Source organism: Toxotes jaculatrix, chromosome 24 (assembly GCF_017976425.1).
Source record: "Toxotes jaculatrix isolate fToxJac2 chromosome 24, fToxJac2.pri, whole genome shotgun sequence".
In the NCBI taxonomy this organism is placed as follows: Eukaryota; Metazoa; Chordata; class Actinopteri; family Toxotidae; genus Toxotes; species Toxotes jaculatrix.
Window position 1 is genome coordinate 2,313,684 of NC_054417.1, and position 25,580 is coordinate 2,339,263.

Below are 25,580 nucleotides of genomic sequence, written 5' to 3' on the forward strand. Positions count from 1 at the left end.
TTCACATCATAATTTACATCATTTATTTGAAAACTTCACTGAACACAGTTTGAGTTTGCATTTTCACACACAAAGCACATACTCTGACACACACAATGTAAATGCCTTAGTAAAGTGGTACAGATCATTTGAGGAGTGCAGGCTTGTTTCCTACTATCCAAACTTGTACTGTTACACATATGACATTTATTTTCAGTCTTCTCAGAGAAAAGTTTTGTCACTATCCAGTTTTTCCTTTGTTCATCAATTCACAACACAAATACAAAAAAGAGCATCATGAACAAGAGCATACAAGTGTACACAAAAGTCAAACTTACATTGAAGGCTGCTGTGAAAACACTGAATGTGGTTCTCACGCTGAAAACAAAAATGTTGGAGGCTCAGAAAACTCATACAGGGTAAATATGCTTATTCAGCTGAAGAAAGCTTAGCTCAGCTGGAAGCAGAGGGACATAGCTAATCTGGCTCATCATTATATCTTTCCAGCATCATTGCTCACGTCTACACACTGTGTATCTGGAGGATCATCCACTAGGGGGCAGACTGGGGCCCAATCAGGAAAACATCTTCCTTTTATACTTCCACTTTTGCACAATGTTAATGTGTCGGTGACACCAGAGAATGTTAGGGTATTTTCAATGCTGAGATCACAGCAGAGAAAACAGCAACGGTTACTTTCTCTCTTTGTGCCACTGCTGCAGTGATCCAGCTTTCTGACCCTGCACCCATCGGTCATGTGCTGCTTTGCGTCTTGCAAATGTGTAACGTTAGTTTGTGAGGAAGTGCACAACCACAGCGCTCAAGGAACGCAGAACACACATGGCAGGCACGATGTGCACATGAACGCAAATCTGAAAGCAGGTGAACGTACAGGTGCAGGAGGCAGATTCAGCACCAGGCTGCTTCCCTGTCTCCAGCCTTTATGCTAAACTAAACCAACAGAGCATCGAGCTGTAGGTTCACATTTAATATACAAACAATGACTGGTATCAGTCCTTTCATCTGTCTTTGAATAAGCTAACAAAGAAAATCCTGTACTGAACTAACATGTAATAACTGGAACCGAGAATGTGTATTTATGAGTAAGCCGCTGACTTTGATTGCTAACTTTTACTCTGTTGTTTTGTATTTCTGTTACTGTCACTCACATTTTCAGATCTGTTTGATACAACTAAATATACGCTCCCAGAAACTGTAATGGCATCCAGGACTTTCCTGACAGAGTCACTGCACCTTTGACCTTCAGTACAAGTGAGTGGATAAAAATACATATGTGCTTCTGAGAAGGTGATTTATATTTTGTTCAGCATTTGCATGTAATTTAAATATAAAGAAGATGAAATCATTTGAAAAAAAATACAAAAAAGTATATAAAAGTACAAAAATAATTCTTTGGCACAGCACTGTGAATACGTTTGAGTTTAGAACATTAATGTGTCCTTAGTTTGCAATAACGGCCTTTTACGCCTCATACTTAAATCTCCTTCATCGAGGAGAAGAACAAAAATGAAAGAGGACAAGGACAAGGAAACATTTTTTTGTCGGAAAATAAATGTTGTGTACAAATAATAAAGTTGTAAAAATGATAATAAGATAATGGTTTAATATCTTGAGAAGAAATAATGGTTAAAATTAACAGCTGTCCTCAGGCGACCTCAGAAATAAATACAAGATTATAAAAGCTATAAAACCAAAATACTGGAGCAGTGCAGGTTTGACCAACGTGTGCACATCTCAAGCATCATAAAACTGAAAGGTAATGATGATTCATAGTTTGAGTTCAGCTTTGACAGGCGTTGTTTTTTTTTCTTTTCTTTTTTTAGAGATTAGAAAATACTCGATAAAAACAGTTTCAAATTGATTTTCCAAAACATCTACCAAAACAGAGGGACCTGACTTCGTTCTGCTTTGCCTCGCTGAGTTTGGATGAATTAATGTTCTTCATTAGAGCAGAAACATCAGTAGAGAAAAAGGGAGCAGATCAGTGAATTGAAGAAAAAATAAACAGAGGAGTGATTAAGTTTTCTAAACTCCCACACTCACTTCTCGTCACGCTCTTGGTGTTTTGGGAACTTTCTTCCTGGGCTGAGGAAGAGGAGGAGGCTGCTCGTCATCGTCGTTAACAACTGGTTTGGGGGTCTGAAGGGAAGCGGAAAAACAAGCGTCAGATCAGATGCCACACCGGTCACCTGCAGCACGACTGACTAAAGACTTCTGAACACATACTTCAATCATGTTCAGACAGTTTTCCGTGTGGCTGCTTGTGTTTCAGTGTTTCCTGCCCTGTGGGACTTTGTTGTGGCAGTGTCATCGTGTACCCTGATCTGAGCAGTGATTGTTCTGAGTGCAGAATTATCCTAAGTGACAGAAATGATGCCCAGAACTACAAATATAAATCCAAATTATCCTTAAATGTGAAAAGGATATATATATATATATATATGTTCACCTTGCACACAACTGCTGACACGTATTCATGATCCACTTTAACCTCCTACCTGTGCTCTTCTGGGGCTGGGCTGAGGGTGACCGTTGGGGGGGTCGGGGGCTCTGGGACGGGGTTGTCTGGTGCGATTTTGGCGGGGACCAGTGTGGCCGGCCTGATGCTGGTGGTGATGGTGGTGATGGTGGGGATGCTCAGGAAGAGGAGTTTGCTGACGACGATGTTGATGCTGTTGTTGCGGTTGCTGCTGTTGTTGCTCAGGATTGGTCCATCCCAAACGAAGCTCCTGCTCATCTGAAAATTAGCACAGATGATTTATACATATTATAAATAAACTCTGAGGTATTTTAAAGCATGTTTTAGATCTACCCACAGTCCCGTAAGCTTCGGCCTGTGTTTCTTGAAGTGGTTCATGGTGGATTCTGAGGTCTGTTGTGGATCATTGCTGAAGCACTGCAGACACCAGCCTCTTTCTACTTTCACTTTCATGGCTGGCTGCAGGACATCTGTGTCAGAATATGCTGATGTTCAGTGGAATCTATTCCTCCCTCTGTCCCTGCAGTGTTTCCTGTGCCACTGGCTGCTACACAACCAAGAAACTTCTCCAAACACACTCGATTTTAACGTCATCTGTCCACAGCGCTTGTTTCCAAAACAACCGGTTTAACCAGATGTTGCTTTGCTGATTTCAGATGTTGACTTTTTTGATGAGTTTGCAGGAAAGATGACTCTTCTGTGTAGACCCTGTTTGTGCATCAACTCTGCACAGTGCAAACGTGCACCACCACTTCGGTGTCATATAAACCTTCCAGCAGCTTCTCTGCAGTCGTGTGGGGGTTTTGCTTTGAGTCTCTGCCCAGCAGGCATGCAGTTTTATCTCAAAGTTTTCTTGGTCTTCCAGATCCTGTCTTGATTTTTACTGTTTGCCTTTACGGCCATTTGTTAATGACAATTCAGACAGTGGACATTTCAAGCTGCTTCGTGATCAGATCTTCTGATCAACTCCCAATGAGTGAACATCAGCCAAGTTAATCATTTTGGATCTTAGGTTGCAGTTACAGTTATGGCCAACACAGGGAGTCAGTCAGAAGACAGTTTAAAACAACCAACCAACCAACCAACCAACCAACCAACCAACCAACCAACCAACCAACCAAACAAACAAACAAACAAACAAACAAACAGGGAAACACTTACCCTTCAGCCGCATGTGTTTTTTCCGTCTGGCCTTGACACAGCAAACGATGACCAAGATAATCAGCAGAAGAACAACACCTGATGAGGATGAATAATAATCAATCATTTGTTTGAGAAATAAAAAAAAACAACAACAATAACTGCATATTTCAGTAAGGTGCAACTTGAAGCAAAATTTCACAAAGATCACATGATTTAACCCGTGGAGTAACCACGGGAGAGTAAACATACCTCCTCCACCGCCCACGAAAATCCAGATACTAACTCCCAGAACTTTTTCAGGGATAAGGCCTTAAGGAGGAGAGATGGGGAGAGGAAACACGTAGATTAAATATTGATTTCATGTATCTTAAGTCTTATGTCAAATAATCTGATAGATGCAATAATCTGGAAAAGAACATAATCAAAATGTCTAGTTAGAATTCAGATTAAGAGCTTCAGATAATTTCTGTAATACTGAACTGTTTTATTCTTATCTTTAACAGTCCATATCATATTTATAACTGCATGATTTCCATCATATGTGAGGCAAACACCTCACTGTTTGGCCAGAAAGATATAGCTGTAGAACCCACGGGATAATACTCACTTTTAAAGCATGGTTGTGTAACAGGCTCACTGGTCTCAGAGCTGGCGTTGTTGAAAACTCTGCATTTTATGGAAACTTCTTTCACATCTTTGACTTTTTTTGTCAGAGTCTGACCTTTCTCCGATGTGAGGGGTTTTTCATTCAGAAGCCATTCAAAGTTGAAACCACCAGGTACCTGGGTAAAAACATCATTAGTGGACAGGGTAGAAGTTTATCATGAGAATATGAGCGACCTTCAAGCATAACAAAAAAGACTTAACTAGTACAAGTGAAGATTTCTCAGGGCTTTTACTTTGATAAGGGAAACTGACTAATGTTATGTGGAGGCCATGTGAAGCTGGAGAACTGAAGCAAAACAACTACAATGGGGCACAGCACCTACAAAACTACAATGCCCAAAGTGGCCCATAATCAGCTGGTACTCATGCTACATCCCCCAACTCAAAAAACAATCAACATTCAGCTCTTTATGTTGTCTGGCTTTTCCCCCTCCATTTCTAAGAACAGCTGCTTAAAGCGGCCTAAATCGGTTAAATGCAAAGCTGCATTTTGCTTTTCACACAGTTTGGTTTCTTTCTCTCTCTCTGGTTTCTTGCTCTCACCTTACTGGCACTGCAGGTAAACTTGACTTCTGATTTGGCCTCGACACAGTCAGTCTTCAGGCTAGGTTTCTGGACGGGGTCTGAGAAGAGTAGATTTGATTAGATCAAACATTATTTGAAGTGGTGTTCACTGTGCATTTAAAAACCCTCTGAATATCATATCATGACAAACAAAATGTTAAAACATATGTGAACTGATGACCAAAGTATTTTCCTATGGCGTACATCTATAACAATGTCACACTTAACATTGATAGGATTTATCAGGTAACATATTGGAAAGTGTTTACCTTTACTTCTGATCCAGGTGAGGCATAAAGACTGACAGACAGGAAGATATATCAAGATATATTTACCTAAACAGAGGAAATGTGTTTCTAATCTGTTGTTACTTACCCCATATGCATAAAAACATTTTCTTCAGATTTTGTACTGGTGTTCCATCTTCGAAAACCTCTGGTTGGTATGTCCCTGTTTGGTTTTTCTTCAGATTCGTCAGTTTCAGAGATCCATTTTGATAAATATCACTCTCACTCCCTTTGCTATATGTGGGCTTTGACCCTGCTGTCTTCGGTGGATTTCGATCCAAGATTGTTGTAGTGTTGTGCTTCCATCTTAGTTTTTCTGTGGGCTTCAGGGTGTGGTTCAGGATCACGGTAAACTCGCCTCCTGTTACAGCATACTTGTCACAGTGCTCTTGAGAAGCTGTGGAACAAAGGTGAAGAAATACAATGGAGATTCACATGGCACGCAAAAGAAGCTGATGTCATGACACTGAAAACCAAAGTGTTAGGCACTGCTGCTGAGGGATGAATATTTACAGTGGGTTTACAGTTTTTCCCATTTCCAACACTAGGTTCTTCTACTTAGATCAAACCAGATTAGTTGGACAAGCCTGTGCCAGCATCAAGAGCTGCTGCATAGGTTGTACAGCACCAACTGCCAACCACCTCCTCCCTCTTTCACTTTTCTTGAGAAAGGGAAACGCTTACATGAAGCGAGGGAAATGACGCTTTGGCTCATGTGTAAAAAGGAAAATGAAACTTTTGATCATTTTATTCTTCGATTCTCACAATTGAGATTTTAAATTACATAAACAAAATGTTCCACTCTGGGAAAAAGGAATCATTTCTATTGATCGCCATCTCCTGAGTGTGTGTGCACCTTTGACTCTGCAAGTACATGAAATCCTACCCTGACCAAAATCTATAAAATGAAACTCTGCAGCCTACACATCATTTCACCTTTTGCAAACCCTGAATGCACTGAGGATGTATCTCAGGCTACAGTCTGCTGAGAAGTCATGCTCAACTAAATACACTCCCAAACAAAATCTGCATGAACGTCCAGCCTCTGTTTTCACGTACAAAATCTGCCTCTGGTTTTTTCAGGAATTTTCGGGTGAAGAAAACAAAAGAAAAACACACAAAACAAGTAACAGAACAAAAAGCAACGCTCAGCAGAATCCTTGATCTGCAACCACAGAATGTATCGCTGAGATCGTTTCTTTTTCTGTGAAGTTAACCCACAGGAACTTAATGGTCATGAGAGTTATGAGCTCACAAGGTAAAACAACAATATTTTCCCATACGTTAAAAAATAACTTGGGTGGTTTAAGGCTTCTCTGGAACAAAGATTTGAGTCAGAAGTTCAGTCAACGTCTTAATTTCAGTGGCAGTTACAAAGATGTGAGGGTCAGCGTAACCCTGTGGCCCAGTTAGTGACGAAGAGGCCTCAGTGTCACCAAGCTTACAGCACAATGCGTAAATGCATGCGTAACATGGAAAAACCAAGAACACGTGTTATTATATATAGGTAATTTTTAGGAGATCAGGTTTTTAAAGACGTTTCATCCCTGTGATGATAATAACAACCAGCACACAGCAATGCTCCGCAAACAATTTCGTCTAAAGATCACATCTAACAGTTGGATCATCCAGATGCACAACAGAAAAGTTTGGTACTGATATCGCTATTTTCATAATGCAATCCAAAGCTGGTGAAGTAGAGAGGAGCAACGGCTTTGTACTTTTCAATTATGTGTCTTATTTTCTCAGGATACTTTGCTTCACAAGACAACATTGTCTTGTGATCAAGAATCAATTTGCGATCAGAGCTGTGACCACAGGAAAATAGAATGTATTTTGAAGAAACCACATCTACTGCCTACTTCCTCAAAACTCCTGTTCTAATCAACTGTTCATCTAGTTTGGAAACGTCCTACAGTAAACTTCCGGCAGTCGTTCACAGTCCTTTAAGATGTTTGTCATTTTAAAACAATAATGCTTTTTTTTTCACTTCAGTGTGTAAAGAAAACTGAGTTGAATTCCTCATCATTTTAAGCTTCATAAGCATAGAAGTAACTAGAATTCCAGGAAGCAGCAGACAGAGGTGTGAAGGTCTGCTGAGTGCTCCTCCTCTTCACGCCTTTATTTCAACACGTTAACCATCAGCTCTGACTTTCACATATCAGAATATTCACAGCATGAATATATGTATTCATATGTTTGGTTGAACCGATGCAAAAGTAATTTTAATGAATGTGCAATGATAAAAATGAAACACTGACTGACGTTTAAATTGTAGTAGTAGAGTTTCTGAAAGTGTAAAATAATTTTACCATTTCGTTATCGAAATGGTAAATCGTTAATAAACTAAACAACAAATTATTACATATTTGATGAAGAGAGACCAATAAGAAAAAAATATATGTACCTGGGTTTCTATCCTCCATGTTTTATATGTAACATTCATTTGAATTATTATGTATATAAAAAAATGTGGTACCTGTATTTGTAATATGTAGTATATTCACTTATTAATTCTTCCTGTTGTTGCCTGTGTATGGTGTGAATGCTGCTTGTGCTGGTCACTGCTGCTTTCCTTCCCGTTCATCCCCCACAAACGTGTTCAGACCACAGTAACCACATCAGCAGCAGCAGCAGGTTCACGCTGCAGCTACGTGCTTCTTTTGTCTAAGTGTACGGACGCTGACTGCGACTGCCAAAGGAGCGGAAGCATGAGTGTTTCCGACTGATCGCAAAGCAACAGCAAGCAAAGCCACAGTTATATGGACACATCTACATCTATACTAAAAAGAATGATGTAAGTGCACACACACACACATACATACACACCAACTTGTTTCACAATACTCACTGACATAACACATTACCTTTCTCCTTTCCCTAATCTTAACCATCAACACTAGTTGCCTAACCCCAAGTTCTGGCCCATTTCCTTACAAACTGTACAGTTTTACAACGTTTTGAGTTCTGATGCTTTTCCCTGCTGGAAAACTGATCAATCAACAGACCAATCGCAGCCTTAAAAAGGTAACACACATTTAAACACGTGAACCACATCAGAAAGCGATGGCACTGTTACACATATTTGTAAAAAAAAATCTGAGGTGGAAAACAGAATCATTTGGAGCACAGAAGCAGAAAAAATGTGGAAAGCACTTAAAGAGATCTTCATCTGGCCGGAGATTTCAAACAGAATTTTTTAAAAATGAAATTAATGGTAAGCACCAGTGAGTTTGAAATCAGAAGCTAATGGGGAACCTGAAAACATAATCTACTAATCTACAGACCTGTACTGCACAAAAAACTCTCATGAATGATAACATCCTACCACTTAGTGAGTGTGAGGAGTGTAACTGTTGAATCGTACCTGGGGAGATGACGGAGCAGAGGAGCAGAAGCAGAGAGACTGTGGTGACAGCAGCCATCTTCATCCTCATCATATTTAGCTGAAAAGAAGAAGAACAGCCACTTTCCATTTTCAAGGTTATTTCCTGTCTGAGCACAGATCACCTCCTTCATGTGTGCATGTATATTGTTTCTAAAGGAAGTGATCCAAGAGGCCCTATCTACTTTCATAGTTGAAGAACAAAGTGAGTAAAGCGAGGGTCGTGTTCACTGTGATACTTATTTTACTTTTATTGCTTCAGAAGCTAAAAATACAATCTGTGACCTGCATTTAAAGATCATCACAACACAACAAAATCCCAACACAAACACCAAACTGCTACATATGAACGTATGTTTAAGACCTTAAAGCATACATTGACATCTGGTTCAAACCACTTCCTTTTGCGCTGTATGGATTTTGGGTCAGCTTAAAAAACGAACTTTACAAAGTGACTACATTTTCCCAACCACTGCAGCATGTCATCGCTCGTCTTCTCACCGTTTTCCATTCACATTTGATTCACACGAAATTTGACTCAGATCAAATGGCGTAAAACGTTTCAGCAGTTTTCCTCCTCTCACAGCTACAAACTGTCAAAGTCAAAAGAAAGTTGAACACTTCAGACTAAATGAGAAATAAATGTCCAGCTTTGTTGATTTGACTAATTTCTCACAAGCAAATTTTAGTAAAAAAAAGCTGAAAACGTCTGAAAACTTTGGAAATGTTTATTTAAGGAAAGATGTGTCATGAAGATCTGGCAAGTATTAAAACTTCTGTGATGGTAATCTGACAAATAAGTTGCGATTTGCTTCACAATTTTAAGCCAGGTTAGAAATATTTGTTCTCCCGCAGCTGGAAGGTCAGAGATTTACGTAGAAGATTAAGTTTCTTACCTCTGTAGGTTTGACTGGATGTCAGACAAACAGCATCGCTACACACCCTCACCCTCTAACTGTGCCGGAGGCAGATGTTGTGCTATCTGAAATAATTCTGTATAAATGGGTGCTCTGCCCTTCTTTTCTCCTGACTGTGTGTGGCTGCTGCACCACTAAACAAACACAGGGGAAATGATTATACGTGTAGCTTGAATTAACACCAGCTTGTGGTTTCCCGTCATGATTTCTGAGCCAGTAATAGCTCTGTATATCACAAGGATGGTTGAAATGTCAGGTTTCAACAGCCCTGGAGATGAGCCAACAAAGATCTGACACTGATAAACAAGGTGAGGCGCAGAGAAACTCAGAAATGTTAACTGTTGAGCAGAACGGTGATCACTTCCACGTGTCTACCTGTTTTTTTTTTAAGTGAAGCCAACATTTTCAACAGTCATTTTTTTTTTGACACACAGTTAAGTGTGTACTCCAGTGCTTTAGTGCTGCCATAAGGTTTGGGCAGTAACAAGGGAGGAAGAGAGGAAAGAAGAAACATCACAATCGAAGCAGCACAGGTCAAAAATCATAACATACAACATGCAAACCGGAGACCCACGGCACAGAGCAGCAGCTATACCAGCCTTCTGATGAACAATTTTTTAAAAATGTATTGTTAAACAAACCAACAAATAAATACATAAAGAGAAAAAAAACTTAGAAACCAAACTTATCCTTTCAGCAGAACACGACATAAGGATACTGTATGTACGAATATATAAGAATAATTATGCTAAATATTTCACTTACCAACACAAGCTGGCCTGCATTGCTTGACTTTTACATTCGGTATTTAACAGGCTACTGAATAAAATCATCAGGTCACACTCTGTCTTCACTATCAGGCAACACATGAAGAAAAGCCAGGATGAACTTCTATGACCTCTTCACAGCCTTCTGTATTTGAATGATGTGTAATCATATTCCTGAGCAATAAGAGGAACTATAACTCAGGCAGTCTGCATGAATTCATATTCCAAGAAAGATGCATCATCTTCTTACTTCCTGCTTTTTTTTTTTTTTTTAACTAAATGTCTTGACTCATCTCAGAATGATGGTCAGCTCTTTGTTTGGAGACATGATGGTCTCATTGTTATCAGGTTATTATCATGCTCTATCATCTGTCGGCTGCTTCACGCAAAAGCTTTTCTCTCTTAGACGAGAAACTGTCAGGATCATAATTGTAAGTAGGTTTTCAAGTGACATTAACTGTAGACCTGAGTGATACACAGACTGAAAACCGGGCAATGAGATGCTACTTCTCACTTTAGGTTCAACATTAATGTAGCTGTAGTTCACATAAGGAAATTAAAAATCTCTGAGACTGTTTCTTTCTCATGCTGTAAAAAGGAATCTGTTACAGAAGTCACTGTGGATCTCTATTACCTTTCACATCCTCCAGCACCTTTATGGTTCTTCCATTTTCAACTTTAGTACCTTAAACCTGTTCCTTCTTGTGCTGTGTGTGTGGGCGGGTTTTTATGTCCACAAATGTATAAGTATATCATAACGCTACCTTCACATCCTGGCAGTTACAGAAACACACTGTTTGGTTTCACTTGCTAACAAATTGCTATAAATCTGTTACTGGCAGAGCCTGTCTTTCCCATACCGGATTAAAACTGCATATTAATATGTATTAATGTCTCATCGATAGACTTCCTGTTCACTGATCACTCTCACGCAGTCTCAGAGGAGTGTTAAGTTCCAGGGTAGTTGAGTTCACAGTAAAAGCTTGGGCCTGGGAGTGGGAACATGGGAGCAGCTTTTATTTTGAAGCAGCAAAGGGAAAAGTAACAGAGGTTAGTGCTTAATGAGCATCTAAAACAGATGACTGGATGAAGCAGGTGACGTAGCTGCTCACAACGCAACACAACACAACACAACACAACACAACACAACACAACACAACACAACACAACACAACACAACACAAAAAGGGCAAACACTATTTTCTTTATCAAAACAACACAAGGTTATGATTCGTCTCAGCCTTTACACCGATTCAGATTCAACTTCTTCTTCCTCAGTGGGCAATACTTGCACACTTGCTGTTACCACCAGTAACCACAGCTGTTACCAAAACAACCAGGACTGAAATTTTAAGACAGATTACTTTCCACAACCAAAAAGCCCACAATGAAGATGATGTCAAAAATAAGCTCAGCCACCTACACCTCATCTACCCTCACGGAACGGTCTTTATAAAAGGGTTTTTTTTAATGTTATTTATGGTAGAAATGCATAAATAAAGTCTCTAATGTTTACTTCATTTGGAGTCTGGCTCTTTAGCTGCTAAATGCTCCACAATGTTCACAAACTAGTGTCTAGCTGGTGCCAGGCAGGTGGATGAGATCATTGTTTGAAGGCCAGAGAATTCAAACAATGAGCTCAAGAGGCCACAGGAACCAGCAGCAGAGCTGAGCTGAACCGCAGCTGGGGGAAAGTTATTTGTGGGTTTGTTACTGCGAGCGACTCTTTTCAAATGACTGACAAACATCTGATCCACTGTTAATAATAATTAATAAAAATTCTCTCTGTCTGACAGTAGTTCCCATTTACTGCTGCTGAAACTCAGCTGTCTTCATCCACCGGGTCAAGATAAACAAACGCCACTCACTCAGTACTCATTGCACTGTGGTTTGGTTGATCTCTCATACATCAAACGCATATTTGACTCTTTTTAAAATAAGATCTTGTTTGTGCCATTGGTGCATGAACCACTTCCCCATTCTGCTGAAACACAGAAGCAAACACAGGGTCATATTTTGTGTTGATGAACGCATCAGGACAGAGAAAAACTAATATCTTTATTTAGCTGCTGCTTTTATTTTTCATTTATTTTGTTATATTTATATAGAAATATATCTTTGTTATAGTGGCCATCTGATCCAACAAAATAGCCTGCACCTATTTTGATAACAGATGAATTGTTGCAGAAAAACATATTCTCTGGTTCCAGCCAGTTTATTTTCTCTGCATAATCAAATACGTGCCACTCTTCTTATCTACTGACACAGACCACTGCATACTGACAATCAACAGCATCACGTTAGGCTCGATCCACTGTGATACTCTTACAGTGTCTGCAGTTGTCCACAGAGTGGCACCATTACATGCGTATGTGGTTCAAAATGATGCACACAGACCTTTAATACGGGAAGTGACTCCTGCACGACCGGCACAAGCACGATGACGATTGTCCGGCTGAGTTAAGGACAGAAACTACTGTGTGCATGTGGAAGGACAGGGCTTCAGGTGACAGCAGCTACCAGCTGGATTTGGTCCCAGCTTCAGTATGTGCATACGTCCAGCTTTTAAAATGTGATTTATGGCGTCTCTGCTCTGTGTGACAGCTTGTGAAAAAGGTGGAAGCAGGTAGCTCTGAGTCCTGATGTGATCTTGCGGTGGAATGAGTTCTTGGTAGCGGGGAGGACGGGCTGACTGTTTGTGTTCCTGTGAGGGACACAGATGACCCTCTTCTGTTAAATGGGCCTTTATAAATAGAGCAGTTATTTTTCCACTGCTCCGGTCCAACTTGTCTGTACATCAGACCGAAGACACCACACAGACCCTTCAGATACTCCTGCATCCAATCACAATCCTCTGTGTTAACCTCAACAGCCAATCAGGGCGCTGCAGATGACTTCATCGTCATATCAGAACGCCCCAAATAACTGCAGCCAATCAGATATTTCAACTAGTCTGTGTGAAACCAAATGGTTCTCACTCCTGGATCAGCAGGGGTGTGATGAGCAGAGTGGACGTCCTTCAACTAGATGATTTGAAGTCCTGCTGAAGGGCCCTTCAGCCAATTACTGAAGAGGCTCTGTCCTCGAGACGACATGACCTCTGACCTCAGGGTGGAGGGGAACCAAAGGGTTTAGGATATATTTTAGGTGACAGATGTGTTGAGATCACTTCCAGAATAATTTGTATTAATATGCATTTTCTTTCTATACTGATTTACTGCATCAGAGATAAAGTGGTTTCAGGCTTTCTAACCAGCAGCACGTAGCTGGTGTTGACCTGCACCGCTGCATCTTCAGCACACAGGAATGTTTTTACAGGACCTTCACAGAGAACAGCTCAGTGACGCCGGCTGACTCTTGAAGCTGTCTTTGTGAACAGAGCATCTGTTTATAGACTCGGTGTGATGACATAATACGGTTTCAACGGAAAGAATGCCCACTGTGCTCTAATGACGGCCTGTGATAAGAACATTTAGTTACGCATCTAGTGGCCTGCACTATCTGCAGCAGAACAAGGTTCCTGTTCACTGGGACGCTGTTTAGTGAAGCTCAGATTTACTGTTAGATATAATCAGACTAGAATTATGTTAATTATGTTTAGTCTTTAGTTCAGGATATTAATGGTTAAAAATAGTAACTGGTTTCAACTTTGCACAAGTTTTTCCATCTGAGTACATTAGAAAAACAAACTGATTCACAGAAATAAACTGCAGCTGAACATGATTCTACAGACACCTTATAATTAAAATAGCAGAAAGTTAAAACCTGATTATAAAAATCGGATTATTCATTTTGTTTATCATTACTGTTTAACATTGTGTGTTCCCTTATCTGAACCACTGCCCGTCCTGTGCCAGGTTCTCACTTTTGGCTCTGAATCTGCAAGTTTCAGTTTCACCTGACAGACAGGAGACAGACAGTAGTGCTAACAGAAAGCTAATATTACAGAGATTAATTGTGAGACGCAGTTTAAAACACTCATCTGTGTTTGTTGAAGGATAAACAGAGGGGAGATTAATGGGGGATAAGAGAGGAAGTCAGGAACCTCTCTCTGTTGCTTTTAATGTTGTTTACATCTTTAGATTCATTCATCACTGCTGGACCTTTCTGCATCTTTATCCCTAAAACTGAAATAAATAAATAAATAAAAAGACTGCATCTAACACAGTGAAAGTATTTTGTCCAAAAAACGATACATTGGCCAATTGCAGCTCTGATCTCAGCGTAGATAAGCCTCAGTTGATTTCGGTTTCTATTTTCAGAGGAATGACAAGTGTGTCCAAAAATCCAGCACGCTGGATTTGTGTTATTTTTAGAGGTCGAGTGTCCCGGGGCATTCCGAATGTGAGTGATCGTTGCCGGGTATCTCTGGGGAATGCCGTCCTTTGGAGGCTCTGGATTTGAGTGATCATTTTGGAGACGTGACAGGGGACGACACAGATCAGGTGCTGTGGATTTGCGTGGTTTTATTTCGGGAGGCCCGGCTGCATTCGTTTTATGTGGTTTTATTGAAGAAGTACGGCGCGCATGCCAGGATTGGGTCCAGCGGTTATTTTGGTAAACTGGGAGAATTAGATTTGTGTTATTTCATACTGGGAGCACTGGCAGCTGTGATGGTGATCAGTAGCTGTGGAGACTTCCGTTGGATTTCTGTGGGACTTTTGATCCCTGAGGATGAAACTGTTTATCGCAGAGCAGCAGCCCAACAGCTGGGAGCGATTCTGAGACACTTCAGCTAGTTGGATGTATAGAGTTAGTTTCCCATAAGGAGCCACAACCAAAGATCTTTGAAGACCCATCCCCACCCTCACTGTGTCAGCTGCTGGTCAGTCAGACTGACATGCTCCCCTACAGGCTGTAAACACTGTCAGTCACTTCCCTCATGTCAGAGCCCATCATGTCACTGCTGCTGCTGCTGCTGCTGTAACTGCTGAAATGTACGACATCAGCTGGATGTAAATAAAACTACTCTCTCCAAAAAACAATGTTAAACTGACAACTGAAAGTGTGACATGTCCTCCACCACACACACAGACACACGCCTCCAACTGATTTAATAACTCAATCCTCCATACGTCTCAATTGCCCACATTAACAATCCAAATTTCTCATTAAAACAAGATCATCAGATTAAGGTGTGTGTGGCCTGTGTTTCAATTGCAGTGCCTTTGTAATCACATTAGGTTCAGCGCGTTAGTGTGCATACTGATGCAGCCATCGCTGTGTGGGAAACATCAGGGGATGTTTTCTGTAACCCTGCTCACCGACGGATTAAAGGTCCCATATTGTGAAAATGGGTTTCGACTGTGTTTCTGTTTTGTTTTTAACTCAATAAAAGCTGCTTATTACTGCCCTTCCTCTGGTTCCCCCACAAGCCAATAAGAATTCGATCCAGTTTCTACATTGGGACCAGATAATCAATAGGTGACCGTCAGCTGAGAGACGTGTGGGAAGGTAAGACAACGTAAACAAACTTGTGCCGGAAACTGTAAAAGAGGGACAGAAAGTTTTGTGAGCAGTTGTGTTGAAGAGCAAGGACGTTGCCATCTGGGTGGTCCTGACAGTTTCACGTACCACTACTGTCTTAGCAGCAGGGTGCAGGCTAATGGCTAACAGTAAACTGACAGAGTTCAGAGAGGTTACTCAGGCCTAGCAGCAAAGTCTGACCGTGTGTGGCTGCAACATAAAGAGACCCTAATGATCTGTTTTAGCAAAGATAAACCCTGAGCCAATTCTTAAATTCTATGCACAAACACTTGAATGTCATTAGAGTGGGTTTCAGAGGAGAACTGTTATGTTGGGTTGGCTCTGTGCTTCAAAAGCTCATATCAGATAAACCCTGCTCTTAGACAGAGGCCTCTGGGGAAAAGCTGGTTGTAGGCTCCTCCACATAGCTGGCTATATCTGGAGAACAGAGAGGGGGAAGGAGAAAGAGAGTGACAGAGAGAGAGAGAGTGAGAGAGAATGTGTGTGAAGCTGCCAACAGAAGCACTAAGGCTTCCAGAGTAAACACAGCTGATGGGGTAAACCCTCCCTCCATCCCTTTACATCCCTAACGTGCCCTCTATCTATCTATCTATCTATCTATCTATCTATCTATCTATCTATCTATCTATCTATCTATCTATCTATCTATCTCAAAGGCAAGTAGCACAGCTTTATGTAGGATGTAAGGAGAGGACGGGGCCTTTGTTAGAGAATATTTCCTCAACACTTCCTTCTGTTAAATACCAACTGACACGCAGAGCTAAACAGTTCTGGTTTATTTACAATAAACTGTGGAGTTATCAAACATTCATAATGTTGGGTTTTCCTGAGACTTTTTTTTCAGACACATACTAAAGCTCAGATCCTTCTTCCTGTGTGTGCGCAGCTCAGAGGCGCTGTGAGCAGACAAAGCCAGAATTTAGGATTGTGTGGACGGTTACACCAACTGATAACACATATGCCTGCGCTGCCTGTCGGTTCCAGAGTAACAACGAAGCTGCAGCCAGGTGCCCATTAGCTTTATCTTAGCATAAAGACTAGAGACAAAGGGAGGCAGCGAACCTGGATCAGTCCAAAGGTCAAAAAGTATATATAAGTTCTGTAATTAACTCTCTGGCCAGTAGAGAACTGTCTGTATTCTGACCGGCAGCAGAAGCGTAGTCTGTTTTCTCTGGCCTTCCATGCTTTTCTGTATCAGTACAGTCGTTTCCCTCCCTCTGTGTCTTCCTTTCTTTCTAGTCTTTGGTCAGAGCAGTCTCACATTTCACCATGTAAGGCTGCAGAGCTGAAACGCTCCTGAGAAAAAAAAAACCCAAAAAAAAACAAAAAACAAAACTATTTTTATGGTGGAACATTTTTTATAATAATTTTTCAACTGGAACTAAAAGCAGTGTGTTCATGGGAATGAATAAGAAGATGATGATGATAAAAACGGATCGTTGAGACACTTATATATACATTTATCATCCCCTGAGAATGAAGTCACAGTCAGATTGAAGATTAGCCTGTTCACACCCAGCACAGCTACAGTCTGAGCTGACGGTCACTCAGCAGCTCCTCACAGGTTTCAGGGTCTTACTCGAGAGCACCACAGTGGTGTTAATGACTTTCACTTTCCAGGTTTATCCTGTCAGTGCTGGGCCAAATGCTTCCTGCTCTGTGATGGTGCATCACAGCTAATAATGTGTTGTCACACTTTTGATCTATACTAATGTTGTCAATGTAAATGTTCAGAGTCACAACACTAACATGGCTGAAAAGCAAACAAACAAACCTCCGTCCCTCTGGAGACAGATGACCTTTCAAACAGTCTTTTTTTAACCATAACATTTCTTGATATTGTACTGGACGTCTCCTGGCATTACATCAGTGCTTAGTTTTAAAAGACCACCTCTGTCCCTCTCAGACAATACCTGCATTTTGTCTTATAAATACCAGAGTCACCAAATGCTGTCCCTATCCTGCACATGCATCACACTTGTCCACGGACTTGTCCATTTTCTTGAATACATTTTCTGTCCTCCTTGAGAAACCCAGCTTTCCCACAGGGAGGATCATCTTATCTCTGGAAAAACACAGGGAAAAATCAGCCTGTGCATGTGCTCGGACTGTTTGAAGTGTGCATCCACAGTAGAGCAGTGAGCAGCAGTAACAACAAAGCTGACTGCCCAGCTCCGGACTGACAGCCTGTTTACGTGCACATTCTCCTTATAAGGCAGATGCGCTGCTTTCTGGGCCACAGTTGGGGGTTATTTTTACTTTTTCCTGACTTTTTTTTGAACCCCTTGTCTCTTTTGATTTCTCCCAAGTGAAGGAAGCTGTCCAGGACTTCACACACACCCAAACACAAATACACACTTACTTTGCCAAAGACCAGTTTTAACATTTATTTAGTTTTCATGCAGTTTTGGAGATATAAGACAAATGTAGGTAACACGGCGATCTGGGAAATTATTGTTTTTCACTGACGCTTCAACAATATCCTGATCCCCAAGGGATCAATTCTCAGGCTCTTCACTGGTGTGGTCATGGCCAAACTGTATATTTAGAGGTGCCATCAGCTGTTCATCGGTACCACGCTTGTGCCAAGTGTCTATCAGCCTGCCAGGATAATGAAGACAATAGAGTACTCCAGGCACGATGTTTGATTGTTGGCCAAACTGCAAGCTAGCTGCTGTGATGCACTGGTCCTTCCCAGATAACACGTCACAGATGCATTAAATAAAAGATGAAGAATTCACCCGCTCACCCACAGCACCAAGGGAAGCACAATGAAGTGGGTGAGCACAAGAAAAGTTAAAAAAAAATACGCTTAACCAGAACAGCTGGACGCATAAATCATCATCACATTTCCCCACGTTTTCAGCTACAATCTCTGCTGCTGCTAAAGGCTGGTTCATATGGAAATATTTAATAATCAACGATTAGATCGTATTAAAAAATGCTGTATATAAAACACTGCTGTCTGAGGTGCATTCAGGTTTATCCTGAACTAAACTGAACTTCCCTGGTAGACGTGTGTAATTCACCAGACCTGGTACGACCTTGGTATCCCCACTCCTCTAAAATCTTTTCTAGGATGTCCTGCCTCTCTCTCTCTCTCTCCCTCTCCCTCTCTCCCTCTCTCTTTCTCTCTCTCCCTCTCTCTCACATTGTGTCTACAGCTTTGGAGAGCGTTGCATATCTGACATTTCTCTCTCAAACACCAACCAGCTCTGTTCTCATCTGAAAGGTAAGAGGCAGCATCCTGCATTCTCTCAATCTAAATTCACTGTTAGATGCAGATGGGGAGATAATAACGATACCAGATGATGTATATGTGATAATTATGCTTAGAATGAATCATGGAACTAGAAAATTTTAATATATTAAAGTTTTATTAGTAAATGAAAGTGAAATTGCTTTCTTATTGAACTACAGACTTCCTGAGGTTCATGTCAGTCAGTCACTTGTTAGCAGTAACTGGTGGTTAAATGTTCTCTGCAGAGTCAGTGGCTCTGCACAAGTAACACAGTTACAGTGAGACGTCATTTATCTTACTGTGAGAGTCAGAGGATGCTACGTTTTATGTTAATATACAGAGGAGAACGCTATGAATCAATGCTTCTTATAAAAAAGTCATTGTTCACATACAGTAAACACAGCTCTGAAGGGGGAGGCGGGGGGCGGTGGAAACGGGACTGAGCCTCCCAGAGGGATAAACATTCATCCTCACTTCTTACAGTCCCATCCAAGGCACATGGTTTTATTTTAGAGCGCTGGGAAACCAAATCAGCTCAATCTAAACACTCATTTCATAGTTCAAGGTTACAAGAGCGAGTGCCACCTATTGATACTGGCCTTCAGTTTAAAGTCAGGCCAGTCCAGTCACCTCTGATACGATAGGATACGGCCTGCACCACAGAAGTAAAGATGAAGCTGATCAGACTGGGTGTATCATTCAGGTTTCTCTGAATCCGACCGTCTGTTCAGCTCATTTCAGTCCTGACTGACCACCGGCATTTAGTCAGAACTCATATTCAGTCAGGAGAGAGAAGACAGAAGCACGAGGGCCTAAAATAAGGTCAATTTAATTTTGGTGCGAACCACTGGCACCCAACAGCTGTCATCAGTGGGTGGGTGACACTGATCGTGCCCCTGTTGGAATAACAGGTCAGCATCAGCAAACCCACATCTCTGCCTAACCTACATTTTATTAGTCAACAGACGTCAGACTCTGCCCTTTTACTGTCAGTTCGCTTTACGAGGACGTACAGGCTGTTAAAGACACTGCAGCTATTTATTGATTCTGGTCCAATCACACAGGGATCAGAGGAAACTAATCACCTGAGCCGTTAACACTCAGCAGCAGAAAGAAGCAGAACGAGTGGTTAGAAATCTCTGTGCATTCATATGAGTGTGTGAATGTGTGTGTCTGAGTGAGTGTGTGTGTCTCTCTGTGTGTGCGTGTGTGTGTGTACCTGTACATCTGGATTCATGTGCCGCTTAAGACGACAGTTTCTGGTGCTGACACGCACTGATAAAGCTCACACCCATGGAACGACTGGCATCTAAGAGAGTACACACACACACACACACACAAACACACACTAAGTTTTTTTTTGGAAATATTTCAGCTTCTAAGATGAAACGCTCACTAACTTTCATATCTAACTGCACATCAACACATCACACCCCCTCTGTTGGTCACACTGGAGGTATTTAGCTCTTGGCAACGACGGATAACAACAGCTGATTGTGTTTATAAAAGTACAACATGGTCCTTTCAACAGAGGAGAGGAGTTAACTCCACTTTAGCAGTAACAAGCATCTAAAAATAAAACTTGATTTATATGTAAGCTTAAAGGCAAAATAAAAACACTGAAGTTGCTATGAACAAAGGAGTAAAAGAAGATCAAGATTATTTATTTATTTATAATCAAATTAAGATTAATCATCTAATTCATAGAAACTACAGTGGAGGAATGAAGCTGATCCAGAAGTGAATCAGCTCACAACAACAACAGGATGACTGAGCAGAAATCACTGAGACACCTGTTGATTAAACACAGTTCATTTCTCCTTAATGGATCAATAACACTTAAAATGACCCTTTAGGTAATTTACTTGTTGGCTTGTGAGCTTTTATAGTTTTAGAGGCCTCAAGAGCTAAAACTCCTGAAATTAACAAAAGAACACAAAGCACCTGACACAGCGAGCTCTCGGCCCGTCCGACTCCTCCGGTCGCCGCGTCTTGTCCAGTTGCGTGCTTTTATTTAAATGACCTGACGGGGATCAGCCAATCAGTGCGTGCCTCTGACAGAGCGACAGCTGCGTCTGTGTGGTCCTGTGAGATGTGAGAAGCACAGACAGACACAGAGGAGGAAAGGAGCAAGTGATGACAGGGAAATGGCTTGTTGATAAATCAGAAAAGTTGACCCTTTTTAGTCGGGGCAGGGGTTAAACTGGGCAGGAGATATGTGCGCTGTGTGTGCTACAGACTCACAGGCTCCGAAATGTCATGAGGCAGAAGAAAGCCTGCGTATATTTACTGTCAGTGTTCAGTTTTTTTCACTGGCTTTTCTTCTGTGGAGGCAGACGAGGATTACTTCCACAGCAGTCACACAGAAGAAGGACAGCCAGTCTTCTAGCATGAAGTGGCTGACAGTCAGCACTCAGCCCAAGTAAAGGATAACTCACAAGCTGTCAGTCACACAAACTGTAGAGGCCCACACAGACGTCCCGGGTTAAACCCCGAGGTGTCAAAGGTCAAACTTCTGGCATGATAAAAAGACTCTTTTCTCTTCCTGAGTGCGAGAAGTAAAATAAGGAAGAGGGAGAGATAGGATTAAGTGGAAGGCTTCTGATCTGCTGGGCTGAGTGATTCAGGGGCCAACAGCTGGACGGGGGCGTCACAATGAGCTCATCTCATATGACACTGGGGAGCTGAAGATTTTTGGGTGTGTGAAGTTGTTTTTGTGTGTTAATATGTCAAGTGATTGCAGATCAAGGGTGGAAGAAGCAAAAGTAAAATGTCACAAACATGCACTGAAAAGTCTGCAGGAGGCATCAGGTGGTTAAAACATCTCCAGTAACAAGGCTCTAAGAATCCAAAGCTGCCTGGATGCTGTTGTATCATAGACTGTAATGAACAATTTACCCAGCAGGGGGCGCTAACAGGACTTTAAATCTTATTAAAAATAGAAAAGAACTTGGCAGAGCTGATGTACAAGTGCTAAGATGTTCACTGTTTGTGGGAGCCACTAATGCAAAAGCACGGTCACCTTGTCACAGTGACTTTGATCTCAGGAAAGTCCCAGATCAGATGACAGGAGGGATTTAGCAGAGTGCAGAGAGCCTGCAGCTGCACCGTGAGGCTCATTTATTATTCCTGCTCACATGCTTTCTTTTTTTTTTTTTTTTCCAGCTACTTCTTTTTATGTCGTGAGATTATAAGTAGAATTTAACACGGGCGTTAGAGAGCAAGAGGCAGTTATGAGAGGAAAAGTTATTACAGTGAAACAATGAATGCACAAATAAAAAGTTAAATCAATAATCAATGAAACACACTGATTGAATTACACTGCCACAGCCTGACTGGTATGACCACTGAGTCAGCTCACTGTATGACTGTGCAGCCAGGCAGGTCTGCGAGGTCTGACAGTTTATAGGAAAACTCACAGTTTCATTTTTCAGTTAATGATTTCTAATGACTCTTTTTCACTGTCTGCAAACATGCTGTCATTCTTGACATTTGTGCTGCTGCCACTCCTACTACAGTCTGGCTTAACACATCACCAGGCCTCGGCTGACACCTCTGAGCAGCCCTCTAATCATCGCACCACGCACTGCGATACAGAAAGGTCACACACGAGACAGCGCCTGGAGGAGGGTGCTGATGCACGAAGGCAAAGTGAGACTGAACCCAACAGTGAGCTGTGTCTGTCACAACCTTTTCTTACTGTCACCTTTCTTTTTTTTTTTTCCCTCTGTCAACAGCAGAGAGAAGAGACGTATCGAGACTTGAGGCCAGGCTGTCTAACACACCTGACCTGAGCTCACCTGCAGACAGCCACAGCAGCAGTCTGACAGCTCAGTCCGGCTCCTCTCAGTCCAAACAGGCCGAGCAGCCTGACCGAATTCTCTCCTCTCTCCCAATCCAGCCGCTCAAAATCTAACCAGCCCGCCGTCTCCATGGAGCGCGTTCAGCACATGACCAAGTCGGCCATCCGCCGAGCGTCTCAGATCGAGGTGAATCCACAAGCCAAGAGGAACCTGCAGGAGCTGTTCGTCAACTTCACCCTCATCCTCATCTGTCTGCTCCTTATTTACATCATCGTCCTGCTGAGCAGCTGAGAGCAGCGCAGCCAGAGAGAGTTTGGCGAGGCTGCACTGTGGAAAAGGGTTTGGTTGATATATGGGGTTCACTGATACACCCAGGGCAGATTTCTGAGAATATCATCTGCCCCATATATCAGCCTAACTCTGTTTGACAACAGCCATGAAGAAGGAGCACGGAGATGATACGAGTCCATGTGAAAACAGTAAAGGCCAAACTCTCTCAGTTCATGGCTGTGGCTGAGATCAAGGGTGATGTTCTCATCAGAGCTGATCAGGGATCAGCTTCCCCGCCTCTCTTTCTCCAGGGAATGATCACAAGTGACCCGACTCCAACAGTTTCAACTTCACTGATATACTGTATGCATGTATATCTGCCTGCTGCTCATTCAGAATAATACCATGCTTACATTACAATGTGCCGATTTCCGTTGATTTACAAAGGACACTGATCCCCTCCTTTCAAAAACATCCTGTATGTCTCCTGCTGAAGTAATAAAGTGTAACTTCCATTTCCCATGAGCCCCGTTCCTTCCTACAAACACCACCGCCCTCCACCAGAAAGAGAAAGAAAAACATGGAAATTATTTTGTCCATCAGCTTCGACTGCCAGAAGCTTGAACACGGACATCTTAGAGGTTACCAGAGCCTAAAACTCCAAATCCAGAAATCACCTTTTCACTTTGTCATGTCAGATTCCTAAATCTGAGGCTCATTATGAAGTCCACAAGGATTTAATACAATTTACACACACTGCATCTTCACTATGTTTGTGGTGTTTTTATGTGTTCTTTCCTGCAGGTGTGGAAAAAATATTACTGAATATAACCTATCAGCTGAAGAGGCCTACTCCTCATACATGTGGGTGGTAATCTCTGCACATGACATCTGTGTCTAAACTAACACACCTGGAACACACCTGGCTCAAGTTCAGCAGATGTTTAACCAGAGATGGGTTATTTCAGTTAGCGCCAGTGGCATTAAATAGCTCTCAACACACTGATTAATAAATCCAAACTGACTCACCCACTTAGCCTCGTTGTGAGAAGGAGAGGTGAGAAAAAAGTGTAGAAATGCGCTCCGTGTTAAAAACAACAGCTCCACCAACAACAATCCTCACTTCACAGCCGCTGTTTGGAGTTTACTCACAATTTTGCTTCCTCAAAACAAAACGCGTCAAATTTTTCCCGAAAGAATCCTCTTCCTCCTCCGTAGGCTTCGTAAAAGGAACGGCCAATCACAGGGCTCCCTCACACGTTTTTTTACCTAGCAACTACGCAAGGCAAGGTCCTGATTGGGTAGAATATTGGGAGTACATCTTTGGATTTTTGTGCCTGAGTTTTCCAATAAAGATAAATGGAGGAAATATTAGGATGGTTACTTTTTGAACCATAAAAAATTTAAATGAAAAATTAAAATGAAAATTAATACTTTTATGTTCAATTCATATATCACTTATTTCTACCGGTGGCTAGAATCACGCCAGGAATAACTACCTGAGCAGGAACTGCTCATTAAAGCCACAGAATCAAACTCCATGCCTCTGTTTGTATCTGAACAAACAAACAAACAGAAAATACCAGAGGCTCATGTTGCCCTCTCTCTCTCTCTCTCACACACACACATACACACACACACACACACACACACACACACTAAAGGAGTGCAACAGCAGGCTTTATCTCACAATCATAATTTTACTGTTCCATAACATACAACAGAAATTATACAAATATAAATAAATATTATTATTGTTATAATTGTTATATACTTTTACTTCAAAAATGGCAAGACAGACATCATTAAATGATAAGTTACAAGGGTGAGATCCAGTCACGTTCAACTCAGTTCATAATGCAAATTGCAGTACATTTACTTTTAGGTCTTCAAATGTACAGATGGAACAATCTTCTCTTTCTGGTACTTTGGAAAAAGTGAGTTGAAAGTGAAATGAACTGAGCCCTGGTCAGTATTTCATCCAATAAAAAAGAAAAAATCAACTAAACAGACAGTAAATGATTAATACGTTGCAGTTTCTGTGGTTGGATGGTCAGCTGAATAAAAATAAATAACACTCCAGAGTTTTCCTCTTTCATCTGTTGAGAAACAAGAGTTGATATTCTTGTGAATGCCCAGTCATTTTGCAAAGTTAATCTGATACAGGACAAACAAATGGTTAAAATCAAACAACAAAGTACGTGAACTGCTGTCACCGAGGTCAAGACTTTGAAGCTCCGCTTTTAAACCAACATGGACAAGAAGTCCTTAAAGTGCTCAGAAAGAAAAGGAAAATCTAACATTTATAATTCCTTGACAACTGCAAAAACTCCCTTTGCTGATGAAGCTCATGTGATATGACAGAAATCTCCAGAACAGCTACTCAACAGACCTTGTGGTGAGACTTTAGTCACTTAAATTTGGCAGTCCAACACAGTGAACATCACGTCTGCTTCGAGTGGGAAATTTGAGTTAAATATAGTTCTGACGACAGGAAAACAGACGTTATCGACAATGGCTGATCACCTATTTTAAGCCAACTTGAATTTTAATACTCTAGTAAAATAAATA

At 41.4% G+C, this 25,580-nt stretch overlaps 2 protein-coding genes across 8 annotated transcripts; one reads left to right on the plus strand and one right to left on the minus strand.

Moving 5' to 3' along the window:
• LOC121177914 (T-cell surface antigen CD2-like) lies at positions 1–24,166 on the minus strand. Of its 6 annotated transcripts, XM_041032348.1 has the most exons (11): positions 24,039–24,166; positions 20,881–21,021; positions 20,156–20,245; positions 8,507–8,585; positions 5,228–5,536; positions 4,832–4,911; positions 4,230–4,404; positions 3,872–3,931; positions 3,641–3,718; positions 2,499–2,737; positions 1–2,139 (listed from the first exon to the last, which is right to left on the minus strand). In XM_041032348.1, the coding sequence occupies exons 3-11, from the start codon at positions 20,171–20,173 to the stop codon at positions 2,050–2,052; spliced, it is 1,128 nt and encodes a 375-aa protein (XP_040888282.1). In that variant the 5' UTR covers positions 20,174–20,245; positions 20,881–21,021; positions 24,039–24,166; the 3' UTR covers positions 1–2,049. The 6 variants fall into 6 exon arrangements, with proteins under 6 accessions (XP_040888282.1, XP_040888283.1, XP_040888285.1 ...); XM_041032349.1 differs by lacking the exon at positions 20,881–21,021 and having other exon boundaries at positions 24,039–24,160; XM_041032351.1 differs by lacking the exons at positions 20,156–20,245; positions 20,881–21,021; positions 24,039–24,166 and adding exons at positions 9,026–9,117; positions 9,421–9,594.
• Positions 18,806–23,563, plus strand: pln (phospholamban). 2 transcript variants are annotated; one of them, XM_041032417.1, is made up of 2 exons: positions 18,806–18,927; positions 22,674–23,563. In XM_041032417.1, exon 2 carries the CDS (start codon positions 22,869–22,871, stop codon positions 23,028–23,030), a length of 162 nt encoding a protein of 53 aa, XP_040888351.1. In that variant the 5' UTR covers positions 18,806–18,927; positions 22,674–22,868; the 3' UTR covers positions 23,031–23,563. The 2 variants fall into 2 exon arrangements, with proteins under 2 accessions (XP_040888351.1, XP_040888352.1); XM_041032418.1 differs by having other exon boundaries at positions 22,677–23,563.
• Positions 24,167–25,580: the final 1,414 nt, after the last annotated feature.